Source organism: Salvelinus fontinalis, chromosome 34, assembly GCF_029448725.1.
Source record: "Salvelinus fontinalis isolate EN_2023a chromosome 34, ASM2944872v1, whole genome shotgun sequence".
Taxonomy (NCBI): domain Eukaryota; kingdom Metazoa; phylum Chordata; class Actinopteri; order Salmoniformes; family Salmonidae; genus Salvelinus; species Salvelinus fontinalis.
Genome location: NC_074698.1, coordinates 38652377 through 38666162, shown reverse-complemented (window position 1 = coordinate 38666162; position 13786 = coordinate 38652377). Strand labels below are relative to the sequence as shown.

The 13786-nt window shown below is 48.3% G+C and overlaps 1 protein-coding gene across 1 annotated transcript in view; it reads left to right on the top strand.

Annotated features, from left to right (window-relative positions):
• LOC129833865 (coronin-7-like) overlaps nucleotides 1–13786 on the top strand; it is a 67941-nt gene that overhangs the window by 1589 nt on the left and 52566 nt on the right. Inside the window, exons 2-6 of the mRNA XM_055898707.1 lie at nucleotides 1582–1678; nucleotides 2247–2327; nucleotides 3922–3992; nucleotides 8879–9065; nucleotides 11789–11865. Coding sequence (XP_055754682.1) covers nucleotides 1582–1678; nucleotides 2247–2327; nucleotides 3922–3992; nucleotides 8879–9065; nucleotides 11789–11865 — 513 coding nt within the window. The remainder of the gene's footprint in view (nucleotides 1–1581; nucleotides 1679–2246; nucleotides 2328–3921; nucleotides 3993–8878; nucleotides 9066–11788; nucleotides 11866–13786) is intronic.

Below are 13786 nucleotides of genomic sequence, written 5' to 3'. Positions count from 1 at the left end.
CATATCATTACTTGGATGCTTATTCTCCATGTAGCAAACCTCCACACAGTCTCAGTGTGAGTGAGTTCCATCTGCAGAGCGGATCTCTGATCCTGTTACGAGGACTGCCTCAGAAAAGCAACACTCAAAGCACCATCTCAAATGTTAGGAGCGAGCGAGGGAGGGAGAGGGAGAACTCCAAGGAGTGAGTGAGTGAGAATGGGCACCTTGTTCGCTTTATGCCTGGCTGCCTGTGGAGCAGTAATATGTGTTTCCTGAGAGAGAGAAACTAGCTGTTTTCCTGGGCTGTCAGACACTGTCTGGGCTGCTAAGTGCTCTCTGTATCTTCCCTGCCGGAGCCCGCGACAGTGTTCAGGCCTATTGTCAGACATGGTTAGCCCATAACGGTTTTGGCAGCAGTGTTTTCAAACACACAGCGCTCCTGCCTCTGCCCTGTTGTTCGTGTTGTGAAAGGAGGCTCCCACTTCCTTAACATTCTGCTGATTCAACATGGACGGCAGAGGGTGTGTGTGTTTGTGTGTAACAACATGCCCTTTGATACCCTCTTCCTTATTATGACAGTTAGTCTGAATCTTCCTTATTATGACAGTTAGTCTGAATCGTCCTTATTATGACAGTTCATCTCAATCTTCCTTATTATGACAGTTAGTCTGAATCGTCCTTATTATGACAGTTAGTCTGAATCGTCCTTATTATGACAGTTAGTCTGAATCTTCCTTATTATGACAGTTAGTCTGAATCGTCCTTATGACAGTTAGTCTGAATCTTCCTTATTATGACAGTTAGTCTGAATCTTCCTTATTATGACAGTTAGTCTGAATCGTCCTTATTATGACAGTTAGTCTGAATCGTCCTTATTATGACAGTTAGTCTGAATCGTCCTTATTATGACAGTTAGTCTGAATCGTCCTTATTATGACAGTTAGTCTGAATCGTCCTTATTATGACAGTTAGTCTGAATCGTCCTTATTATGACAGTTAGTCTGAATCGTCCTTATTATGACAGTTAGTCTGAATCGTCCTTATGACAGTTAGTCTGAATCTTCCTTATTATGACAGTTAGTCTGAATCGTCCTTATTATGACAGTTAGTCTGAATCTTCCTTATTTTGACAGTTAGTCTGAATCTTGGAAGTTTGGAGAAACAGTGTGTGTGTGTGCTCTGCCTCTGCATTTAAGTTATCCACAGTTTATTTTGGGATGACAATGAACGGCATTGCACTTCAGCAGTGTGTATCTAAAAGAGTGTGAGCTGCTATTCTCTTGTGTGGACTTGTCAAGGGAATGCTTAGGATCCCACTCAGTTGGATAGACTTGCATTTAAGTGAACAGACAATAACTGAAACATTCTAATGGTTTTCTTGTCAAGTATAACAACAATTCTGTTCGTCCCTACTCGATTATATTAGCATAGGTCAGAAATAGCCTACTCATAATGACCGTTAGAGAGTGTCATCTTTTAGGCCACAGCGATCACCTTTGTTTTATCTGATGGCCAGTTCCTTAAGTCATCTTCCTAATGATAGCTCCAGTGTCCCACCACACCTACCCCTAATGCACTGTGAATTTCCCCTGTGTCCAGGGCTGGATCAGTAATGTCCGGGCAGGATCCTTCACCTCTCAGGGGAACCACATCAAATCCAGCACCAGGCTTGTGGCCTTCAACACTGACCAGGCCGGTAAGGTTAAGACTGAGTCAGGACAACTATAGGGCCTACCAGAACCATACTGTGCTTTCTTTTCAAAATGTCAGTTCCTGCATGATTCCAGCAGCTATGGTGGATGTAGTATCCTTTTGGCACTACAGTGTGATTCAGGCAACAGTGGTATGCGGTTGGGGTTCAACTAAGAATATTCTGTCTGGTCTCTGTTATGAGTCATGCTGTCTCTCTCTCTGATATATTTACCTGTCTGTCTCTCTGGTATATTTACCTGTCTGTCTCTCTGGTATATTTACCTGTCTGTCTCTCCGGTATATTTACCTGTCTGTCTCTCCGGTATATTTACCTGTCTGTCTCTCCGGTATATTTACCTGTCTGTCTCTCCGGTATATTTACCTGTCTGTCTCTCTGGTATATTTACCTGTCTGTTTCTCTGGTATATTTACCTGTCTGTTGAAGCGTGTGTGAGCAGGTATTGCCATCACAGAGCAGATATCTGTTTTGTTTGAGCATGCCATATCAGTATGAAAGAGAGACTGTATAGATCACGCTGTCTGTCTCTTGTGTGTGTCTTAATTGTCACCAGGTGGAGGAATGCTTGGCCTCACCTCTGTGGAACCAGGGTCTGATGGCAGGTGGACAGTGACTGTGATCCCATGTCATGCTGGTAAGATCCCTCTATCCACTTTTCATTCATTTCTCCTGAGTGGCGCAGCGGTGTAAGGCTCTGCCTCTCAGTGATAGAGGCATCACTATAGACTCTGGTTCGATCCCGGGCTGTATCACAACCTGCCGGGATGGGGAGTCCCATAAGGCGGCGCACAATTTTCCCAGCGTCGTCCGGGTTAGTGGAGGGTTTGGCCGGGGTAGGCCGTCATTGAAAAATCCCTCCTTCACAAGTGCCAGACACTATCCACTCATCACAACGCTCTAATTTCTCTCTCTGTTGTTTTACATTTCTTAAAGCTGCAATATGTAACATTTTGGGCGACCTAAACAATAAACAAATTCATATAGAAATGTGTGTCATAGATCTGTCATTCGCACTGAAAGGAAATATAAGAAGTAGATATGTTCTATGTGTGCTATTTCTATGCTTCCCGTTAAGTTTTGTTTTCGTCTTTTGCTTCAAACAGCTGAAAATACAATATTTTTAATTATGTAAAATATGTTTCACAGCGGTTTAGATGGTACAATGACTATGTACACTACACTTGTTTGTTTTGTCACATAAACTGCAATTAAGTGAACTTTTAGAATTTTAGCAACCAGGAAATGGCGGAGCAATTTCTGCATCGTGCGTCTTTAATATTTCATATTCTTACCATGAGTATGTTTTACATAGCACAATAATTTATCTGGGATTGTACTGTCTGTCTGTCTTGCCAACTGCTATGGTCATTGTCACGACTACAGAGCATAGGTGTTAGCTAGACAGTACAACCAGATCTGGAACTAGGTGTAGTGAACATGGGTCAGTTACATGGTTGCTCATGGTCTCGTGATGAGCTAGCCCTGCCTGCGACTTCAAGAATCAGTGTCCCAAAAGGGAATTTCCTCTTGGTCTAAAGTGGTTTCTAACGTGAGAGAACAGGGTTAAGATGTTTCAACCTTTTTCTAACTCACTCCCTTCTGTCTGCCTTTTTAATAAGACCAGTTTCTTTAAAGGCCCAGTGCAGTCCAACATGGGATTTCCTGTGTATTATATATATTTCCACACTAGGAGGTTGGAATAATACTGTGAAATTGTGAAAATTATTATAATGCCCTTTTAGTGTAAGAGCTGTTTGGAAAGACCGCCTGAATTTTCAACCCGTTTTGGTCGGATGGAGTTTTGGCCTGCCTGGTGACATTATCAGGCGGGAAGTTTGTTAATTTACCAATAAGAAAGAGGGTTCCAAACCTCTCTTTTGTTGTTTCTTTTTGACCATTTTAATTGAAACCAATCACAGTAAGGTACTTAATTGTTCCCTAGAAATGATTTGATATTGTGACAAAAACTGCTGCATTGGACCTTTAACTTACAAATTATACTTCTTGTTCCCAAGTGATCACAAGAGGAATACAAATGCCATTGTTCTCAAATAAACTGTTAAACTTGTGACCTAAATATCTTGTTTCTCCTCCTCTGTCTCTCTCTCTCAGACTGATAACTGATTTCTCTCTCTCTCTCTCAGATCTGATAACTGATTTGTCCTCCTCTTTCTCTCTCTCTCAGATCTGATAACTGATTTGTCCTCCTCTGTCTCTCTCTCTCTCAGATCTGATAACTGATTTGGACTTCTCTCCATTTGATGATAATCTCCTGGCTACCTGTTCTGCAGATGAAACGGTGAGGCCCTCCTGTCTCTCTGTTCTCATTCCTCTAAGGCCCTGTCCTCATTCCTCCAAGACCCTCCTGTCTCCCTGTCCTCATTCCTCTATGGCCCTGTCTCCCTGTCCTCATTCCTCTATGGCCCTGTCTCCCTGTCCTCATTCCTCCAAGACCCTCCTGTCTCCCTGTCCTCATTCCTCTATGGCCCTGTCTCCCTGTCCTCATTCCTCTATGGCCCTGTCTCCCTGTCCTCATTCCTCAATGGCCCTGTCTTCATTTTTTAAAAACGTCCTTCATTCCTTCCTTCCTCTTGACCTTTCACCTAACTATGAGATGAGTGATAGCTTTAAGAGAGGAAGGAAAGAGGATTTTGTTATGGTCATACACTCTCTTGCAGACTGGCGGTTGTATTTTTTCATGGTACATGCACATACTCATGAACAGTTGTTTATATTTTTAGGCCGGGAATGAGGGCTATGACACATCTGGATGAAAAAATGAATTGCATTGACTGTTATTATGTGGAAAGAAACCTTTGAAGTCACTCAGAGTCCGTGTGTGAGTGTGTATGCAGACTCAGCAGCAGTGTCTGCCTCAGAGGGCTGAGTAAACACATGTACAGCCACACTGAGCCGAAGCCTCAGTGCACAGTAAAGTACCCAGCATATGTAGAGGAGCCCTGAGCTCAGCTAGGATACTTTATATTCCCAGTTTCATCTGCTGCCAAGAAGACATATTGTTATAGTCACCTTGTTGTGCTGAGTAACACACACAGATACACACACACACACACACACACACACACACACACACACACACACACACACACACACACACACACACACACACACACACACACACACACACAGAAGTCCACACCCACAAAAACACATGTACACACACACAGAAGTCCACACCCACAAAAACACATGTACACACACACCCTGTTTTAAGACCTTGCCATCGCTTTGGGCTCCCAAGTGGCGCAGTGGTGTAAGGCACTGCATCTCAGTGCAAGAGGCATCACTGCAGTACCTGGTTCGAATCCAGACTGCATCACATCCGGCCGTGGTTGGGAGTCCCATAGGGCGGCGCTCAATTGGCCCAGCGTCGTCTTGGTTTGGCTGGGGTAGGGTTAGGGGTAGGCCGTCATTTTAAATAAGAATTTGTTCTTAACTGACTTGCCTAGTTAAATAAAGGTTAAATAAAAATAATAAAACAGGCCCCAGGTGGCATTTAAAAAACGCCAATTTACCTCCTTATTGCTGGATTAAATCTTGTATCTGCAGCTGTATACCACTTGGTTCTCCAGTCCAGGTGTCAGTAGTCCTAGTAGGGAGAACATGGTCCATGTGTCGGTAGTCCTAGTAGGGAGAACATGGTCCATGTGTCTGTAGTCCTAGTAGGGAGAACATGGTCCATGTGTCAGTAGTCCTAGTAGGGAGAACATGGTCCAGGTGTCAGTAGTCCTAGTAGTTAGAACATGGTCCATGTGTCAGTAGTCCTAGTAGATAGAACATGGTCCATGTGTCAGTAGTCCTAGTAGGGAGAACATGGTCCATGTGTAAGTAGTCCTAGTAGGGAGAACATGGTCCAGGTGTCAGTAGTCCTCGTAGGGAGAACATGGTCCAGGTGTCTGTAGTCCTAGTAGGGAGAACATGGTCCAGGTGTCTGTAGTCCTAGTAGGGAGAACATGGTCCAGGTGTCTGTAGTCCTAGTAGGGAGAACATGGTCCAGGTGTCTGTAGTCCTAGTAGGGAGAACATGGTCCAGGTGTCTGTAGTCCTAGTAGGGAGAACATGGTCCAGGTGTCTGTAGTCCTAGTAGGGAGAACATGGTCCAGGTGTCTGTAGTCCTAGTAGGGAGAACATGGTTCATGTGTCAGTAGTCCTAGTAGATAGAACATGGTCCATGTGTCAGTAGTCCTAGTAGATAGAACATGGTCCATGTGTCCGTAGTCCTAGTAGGGAGAACATGGTCCATGTGTCCGTAGTCCTAGTAGGGAGAACATGGTCCAGGTGTCCGTAGTCCTAGTAGATAGAACATGGTCCAGGTGTCCGTAGTCCTAGTAGGTAGAACATGGTCCAGGTGTCCATAGTCCTAGTAGGGAGAACATGGTCCAGGTGTCAGTCCTAGTAGGGAGAACATGGTCCAGGTGTCTGTAGTCCTAGTAGGGAGAACATGGTCCATGTGTCAGTAGTCCTAGTAGGGAGAACATGGTCCAGGTGTCAGTAGTCCTAGTAGGGAGAACATGGTCCAGGTGTCAGTAGTCCTAGTAGGTAGAACATGGTCCAGGTGTCCATAGTCCTAGTAGGTAGAACATGGTCCAGGTGTCCATAGTCCTAGTAGGGAGAACATGGTCCAGGTGTCAGTCCTAGTAGGGAGAACATGGTCCAGGTGTCCATAGTCCTAGTAGGTAGAACATGGTCCAGGTGTCAGTAGTCCTAGTAGGTAGAACATGGTCCAGGTGTCAGTAGTCCTAGTAGGGAGAACATGGTCCAGGTGTCAGTAGTCCTAGTAGGGAGAACATGGTCCAGGTGTCTGTAGTCCTAGTAGGGAGAACATGGTCCAGGTGTCTGTAGTCCTAGTAGGGAGAACATGGTCCATGTGTCAGTAGTCCTAGTAGGGAGAACATGGTCCAGGTGTCAGTAGTCCTAGTAGGTAGAACATGGTCCAGGTGTCAGTAGTCCTAGTAGGGAGAACATGGTCCAGGTGTCAGTAGTCCTAGTAGGGAGAACATGGTCCAGGTGTCAGTAGTCCTAGTAGGGAGAACATGGGCCATGTGTCAGTAGTCCTAGTAGGGAGAACATGGTCCAGGTGTCTGTAGTCCTAGTAGGGAGAACATGGTCCAGGTGTCAGTAGTCCTAGTAGGGAGAACATGGTCCAGGTGTCAGTAGTCCTAGTAGGGAGAACATGGTCCAGGTGTCAGTAGTCCTAGTGGGGAGAACATGGTCCAGGTGTCAGTAGTCCTAGTGGGGAGAACATGGTCCAGGTGTCAGTAGTCCTAGTAGGGAGAACATGGTCCATGTGTCCGTAGTCCTAGTAGATAGAACATGGTCCTGGTCCAGGTGTCCATAGTCCTAGTAGGGAGAACATGGTCCAGGTGTCTGTAGTCCTAGTAGATAGAACATGGTCCAGGTGTCCGTAGTCCTAGTAGGTAGAACATGGTCCAGGTGTCCATAGTCCTAGTAGGGAGAACATGGTCCAGGTGTCAGTCCTAGTAGGGAGAACATGGTCCAGGTGTCAGTAGTCCTAGTAGGGAGAACATGGTCCAGGTGTCAGTAGTCCTAGTAGGGAGAACATGGTCCAGGTGTCAGTAGTCCTAGTAGGGAGAACATGGTCCAGGTGTCAGTAGTCCTAGTAGGGAGAACATGGTCCAGGTGTCAGTAGTCCTAGTAGATAGAACATGGTCCATGTGTCAGTAGTCCTAGTAGGGAGAACATGGTCCAGGTGTCTGTAGTCCTAGTAGGGAGAACAAGGTCCAGGTGTCAGTAGTCCTAGTAGGGAGAACATGGTCCAGGTGTCAGTAGTCCTAGTAGGGAGAACATGGTCCAGGTGTCAGTAGTCCTAGTAGGGAGAACATGGTCCAGGTGTCTGTAGTCCTAGTAGATAGAACATGGTCCAGGTGTCAGTAGTCCTAGTAGGGAGAACATGGTCCAGGTGTCAGTAGTCCTAGTAGGGAGAACATGGTCCAGGTGTCAGTAGTCCTAGTAGGGAGAACATGGTCCAGGTGTCTGTAGTCCTAGTAGATAGAACATGGTCCAGGTGTCAGTAGTCCTAGTAGGGAGAACATGGTCCAGGTGTCAGTAGTCCTAGTAGGGAGAACATGGTCCAGGTGTCAGTAGTCCTAGTAGGGAGAACATGGTCCAGGTGTCTGTAGTCCTAGTAGATAGAACATGGTCCAGGTGTCAGTAGTCCTAGTAGATAGAACATGGTCCAGGTGTCAGTAGTCCTAGTAGGGAGAACATGGTCCAGGTGTCAGTAGTCCTAGTAGGGAGAACATGGTCCAGGTGTCAGTAGTCCTAGTAGGGAGAACATGGTCCAGGTGTCAGTAGTCCTAGTAGGGAGAACATGGTCCAGGTGTCTGTAGTCCTAGTAGGGAGAACATGGTCCAGGTGTCAGTAGTCCTAGTAGGGAGAACATGGTCCAGGTGTCAGTAGTCCTAGTAGGGAGAACATGGTCCAGGTGTCAGTAGTCCTAGTAGGGAGAACATGGTCCAGGTGTCAGTAGTCCTAGTAGGGAGAACATGGTCCAGGTGTCAGTAGTCCTAGTAGGGAGAACATGGTCCAGGTGTCAGTAGTCCTAGTAGGGAGAACATGGTCCAGGTGTCTGTAGTCCTAGTAGGGAGAACATGGTCCAGGTGTCAGTAGTCCTAGTAGGGAGAACATGGTCCAGGTGTCAGTAGTCCTAGTAGGGAGAACATGGTCCAGGTGTCCGTAGTCCTAGTAGTGAAAGCTCCAATGTTTAACAGTAGGTGGTTGGGTATGGGCATACTGAGTCTGCTGCAGTGGGTTTTAGGGCAAGGCCAGCTGTTGGAAATTAACTCAAATTTGACGAACTGACTTATTGGGAAGGTGGCATCCTATGACGATGCCACGTTGAAAGTCCCTGAGCTCTTCAGTAAGGCCATTCTACTGCCAATGTTTGTCTATTCAGATTGCATGGGTGTATGCTTGATTTTATACACCTGTCAGCAGTGGGTGTGGCTGAAATAGCCAAATCCATGAATTTGAAGTGGTGTCCACATACTTTTGTAATTATTGTGTATGTCACTGTCTTCATGTTTGATTGAGAGCCCATTCACCTGACACTCTTGTTTGTGTGTGCGCAAGTGTGTCTCTCTTTTACTCAGCACAACAAGGTCACTAAAAACATGCTTTCTTGGCTTGGTGTGTGTCCATGCAGGTGAAGCTGTGGCGTGTGTGTGAACCAGAACAGGATCAGCCTGGGGGGGCGGAGGTGACCCTGTGTCCCGGAGAGGGGCGTCTGGAGCTGGTCGCCTTCCACCCCACCTCCTCTGGCCTGCTGGCTGTGGGCTCCACCAAGACAGTCCAGCTCTGGGACACCAGCCGCCAACAATCAGCGCTAGCAGGTAGGATACACTGGAGGAGAGGAGCTATACACTATGTGCAGGCATGAAAGAATGGTGAATGCATGAACACACACTCTCTTAGACACTCACAAAGGATTGAAGGAACGCACACAAACACACATGCATGAACGATGAACACACACTCTCTTAGACACTCACAAAGGATTGAAGGAATGCACACAAACACACATCACTCACTCATATGGATCCATACAGTACAAACACACTTCTTCACACAAATATACCAGCAAACAGACCATACACACAATCTGTCAGTCAGTTTGATCCTTTCACATCGATTTAGTTTCCTTCTGCTCTGTGTCACAGTAATGTGTTATACACGTCTCTGTGTTATTGGTGTATCACGTCTCTATGTTGGGCTCTTGTGAGGCGGTTTTGTCTTCGTAGCCTTTGGTTTCGTCAGGGTGCCTCCGTCTCACTGACAGACAGGCCGTCTCTGCTGTCTCTGCTACTGGAGAGAGGTTGAGGTAATGTCTGCCTCTTCTCAGTCTCCGTGGCTGTTTGGTCTGGGTGGCATGGCTCAGTTTGCTTATCCACTGGCCTTCCACTGACAGACAGGCTCCACCATGATGGCTGATGCTGCTCACTGCTGCCCCCACAGGCTGTGCCCTGCCCTTCCATTACTCCTTAACCACCCCTCTCTGACCCCTGACCCTGCTGTCTAGGTTCATCAGGGGGAATCTTATTTATTTTTTACCCCTTTTTCTCTCCAATTTCGTGGTATCCAATTGGTAGTTAGTCTTGTTTCATCGCTGAAACTCCCGTACAGACTGGGAGAGGCGAAGGTCGAGAGCCATGCGTCCTCCGAAACACAACCCAACCAAGCCGCACTGCTTCTTGACACAATGCCCATCCAACCCGGAAGCCAGCCACACCAATGTGTCGGAGGAAAAGCTGTACACCAGGTGACACCAGGTGTGTCAGCGTGCATTGCGCCTAGCCCGCCACAGGAGTCGCTAGTGCGCAATGGGACAAGAACATCTCTGCCGGCCAAATCCTCCCCTAACCAGGACAACTACGCTCCATGGGTCTCACCGGTCGCGGCGGGGAGACAGAGCCTGGACTCGAACCAAGATCTCTAGTGGCACAGCTAGTACTGTGATGCAGTGCCTTACACCACTGAGCCACTCGGGAGGCCTAGAGGGTGAACCTCAACACTGGGGGACTGTGTCCCGTGTGACGACTTTTTTCACCATTTAACAAATGCTGTTGTCATCTATGCCGTCTACTGTCGTGTCATCATAACCCATACATGCTATGCTGTATCCAACCAGCCATAGCACCATAAGCTCATTATGTTCTGTGTGCCGTTGATCCAGGTGGTCTTAACTGGGTCATCTGGGTCTGCTTAGGGGTTTCTACAATTGATTCATCCTGTGTTTCCCTCTGTGTCTTTGTCTTTGTTTTGGCCAAACCTGTCTTGTGTCTTGGCCCCACCTGTCCTGTGTCTTGGCCCCACCTGTCCTGTGTCTTGGCCCCACCTGTCCTGTGTCTTGGCCCCACCTGTCCTGTGTCTTGGCCCCACCTGTCCTGTGTCTTGGCCTCACCTGTCCCGTGTCTGGGCAAAACCTGTCCTGTGTCTGGGCCCCTACCTGTCCCGTGTCTGGGCCCCTACCTGTCCCGTGTCTTGGCCCCCACCTGTCTCGTGTCTTGGCCCCCACCTGTCCCGTGTCTTGGCCCCACCTGTCCCGTGTCTTTCCCCCACCTGTCCCGTGTCTGGGCCCCCACCTGTCCCGTGTCTGGGCCCCCACCTGTCCCGTGTCTGGGCCCCCACCTGTCCCGTGTCTGGGCCCCCCCTGTCCCTGTGTCTGGGCCCCCCCTGTCCCTGTGTCTGGGCCCCACCTGTCCTGTGTCTGGGCCCCCACCTGTCCTGTGTTTTGGCCCCCACCTGTCCTGTGTCTGGGCCCCCACCTGTCCTGTGTCTTGGCCCCACCTGTCCTGTGTCTTGGCCCTACCTGTCCTGTGTCTTGGCCCTACCTGTCCCGCGTCTTGGCCAGCACCTGTCCCGCGTCTTGGCCAGCACCTGTCCCGCGTCTTGGCCCCCACCTGTCCCGCGTCTTGGCCCCCACCTGTCCCGCGTCTTGGCCCCCACCTGTCCTGTGTCTTGGCCCCTCCTGTCCTGTGTCTTGGCCCCCACCTGTCCTGTGTCTTGGCCCCCACCTGTCCTGTGTCTTGGCCCCCACCTGTCCTGTGTCTTGGCCCCCACCTGTCCTGTGTCTTGGCCCCCACCTGTCCTGTGTCTTGGCCCCCACCTGTCCTGTGTCTTGGCCCTCACCTGTCCTGTGTCTTGGCCCTCACCTGTCCCGTGTCTGGGCAAAACCTGTCCCGTGTCTTGGACCCACCTGTCCCGTGTCTTGGCCCCCACCTGTCCCGTGTCTTGGCCCCCACCTGTCCCGTGTCTTGGCCCCCACCTGTCCCGTGTCTTGGCCCCCACCTGTCCCGTGTCTTGGCCCCCATCTGTCCCGTGTCTTGGCCTCACCTGTCCCGTGTCTTGGCTGCACCTGTCCTGTGTTTCTGCCTGTGCTTTCTTTTCTTTTTGTCTCTTCATCCTGAATCTGTTCTTCGTGTACTTTGTTGTTCCCGGTCTTGTGTTAACCTGTGCTGTTGACCTCTCTGTGACCTTTCTTTGACCTCCCCTGTGATAACCTGCTGGCTGAGCTGACCAGTCTCTTGACCTCTGACCTGTGTTTGTCTGTCTGCAGCTCTGGTTCCGCACGGTGATCAGCTGCAGAGTCTTAGCTGGAAACAGGACGGCTCCCTGCTGGCTTCCTCCTGCAAGGTGAGTCAGTCCTACAGTACATACTGAAACCAGACAGGAACTATTATTATCATGTACAGTACATCGAAATATAAACTCAGCAAAAAAAGACACTTCCTCTCACTGTCAACTGCGTTTATTTTCAGCAAACTTAACATGTGTAAATATTTGTATGAACATAACAAGATTCAACAACTGCGACATAAACTGAGCAAGTTCCACAGACATGTGACTAACAGAAATTTAAAAATGTGTCCCTGAACAAAGGGGGGGTCAAAATCAAAAGTAACAGTCAGTATCTGGTGTGGCCACCAGCTGCATTAAGTACTGCAGTGCATCTCCTCATGGACTGCACCAGATTTGCAAGTTCTTGCTGTGAGATGTTACGCTACTCTTCCACCAAGGCACCTGCAAGTTCTCTGATATTTGTGGGGGGAATGGCCCTAGCCCTCACCCTCCGATCCAACAGGTCCCAGATGTGCTCAGTGGGATTGAGATCCAGGCTCTTCGCTGGCCATGGCAGAACACTGACATTCCTGTCTTGCAGGAAATCACGCACAGAACGAGCAGTATGGCTGGTGGCATTGTCATGCTGGAGGGTCATGTCAGGGTGAGCCTGCAGGAAGGGTACCACATGAGGGAGGAGGATGTCTTCCCTGTAACGCACAGCGTTGAGATTGCCTGCAATGACAACAAGCTCAGTCCGATGATGCTGTGACACACCGCCCCAAACCATGACGGATCCTCCACCTCCAAATCGATCCTGCTCCAGAGTACAGGCCTCGGTGTAACGCTCATTCCTTTAACGATAAACGCGAATCCGACCATCACCCCTGGTGAGACGTAACCGTGACTCGTTAGTGAAGAGCACTTTTTGGCAGTCCTGTCTGGTCCAGCAACGGTGGGTTTGTGCCCATAAGCGACATTGTTGCTGGTGATGTCTGGTGAGGACCTGCTTTACAACAGGCCTACAAGCCCTCAGTCCAGCCTCTCTCAGCCTATTGCGGACAGTCTGAGCACTGATGGAGGGATTGTGCGTTCCTGGTGTAACTCGGGCAGTTGTTGTTGCCATCCTGTACCTGTCCCGCAGGTATGCTGTTCGGCTGTACCAATCCTGTGCAGGTGTTACACGTGGTCTGCCACTGTGAGGACGATCAGCTGTCTGTCTTGTCTCCCTGTAGCGCTGTCTTAGGCAATTTATTGCCCTGGCCACATCTGCAGTCCTCATGCCTCCTGGCAGCATGCCTAAGGCACGTTCATGCAGATGAGCAGAGACCCTGGGCATCTTTCTTTTGGTGTTTTTCAGAGTCAGTAGAAAGGCCTTTATATTGTCCTAAGTTTTCTTAACTGTGACCTTAATTGCCTACCGTCTGTAAGCTGTTAGTGTCCACCGTTCCACAGGTGCATGTTCATGAATTGTTTATGGGTCATTGAACAAGCATGGGAAACAGTGTTTAAACTCTTTACAATGAAGATCTGTGAAGTTATTTGAATTTTTATGAATTATCTTTGAAAGACAGGGGTTGGATAGCACAGCAGCTGGATAGAAAAGATGGCAGAAAGTGCATGTCCACATATTGTGATCTACTTTTCAATGGGATCCTACGATAAAGGTTTGTCACATAGCAACCTCTCTCTCTATCAATGAAGGTTTGTCACATAGCAACCTCTCTATCTATCAAGGAAGGATTGTCACATAGCAACCTCTCTCTCTATCAAGGAAGGATTGTCACATAGCAACCTCTCTATCTATCAAGGAAGGATTGTCACATAGCAACCTCTCTATCTATCAAGGAAGGATTGTCACATAGCAACCTCTCTATCTATCAAGGAAGGATTGTCACATAGCAATCTCTCTATCTATCAAGGAAGGATTGTCACATAGCAACCTCTCTCTATCAAGGAAGGATTGTCACATAGAGAGGTTGCTATCTTATGTGTT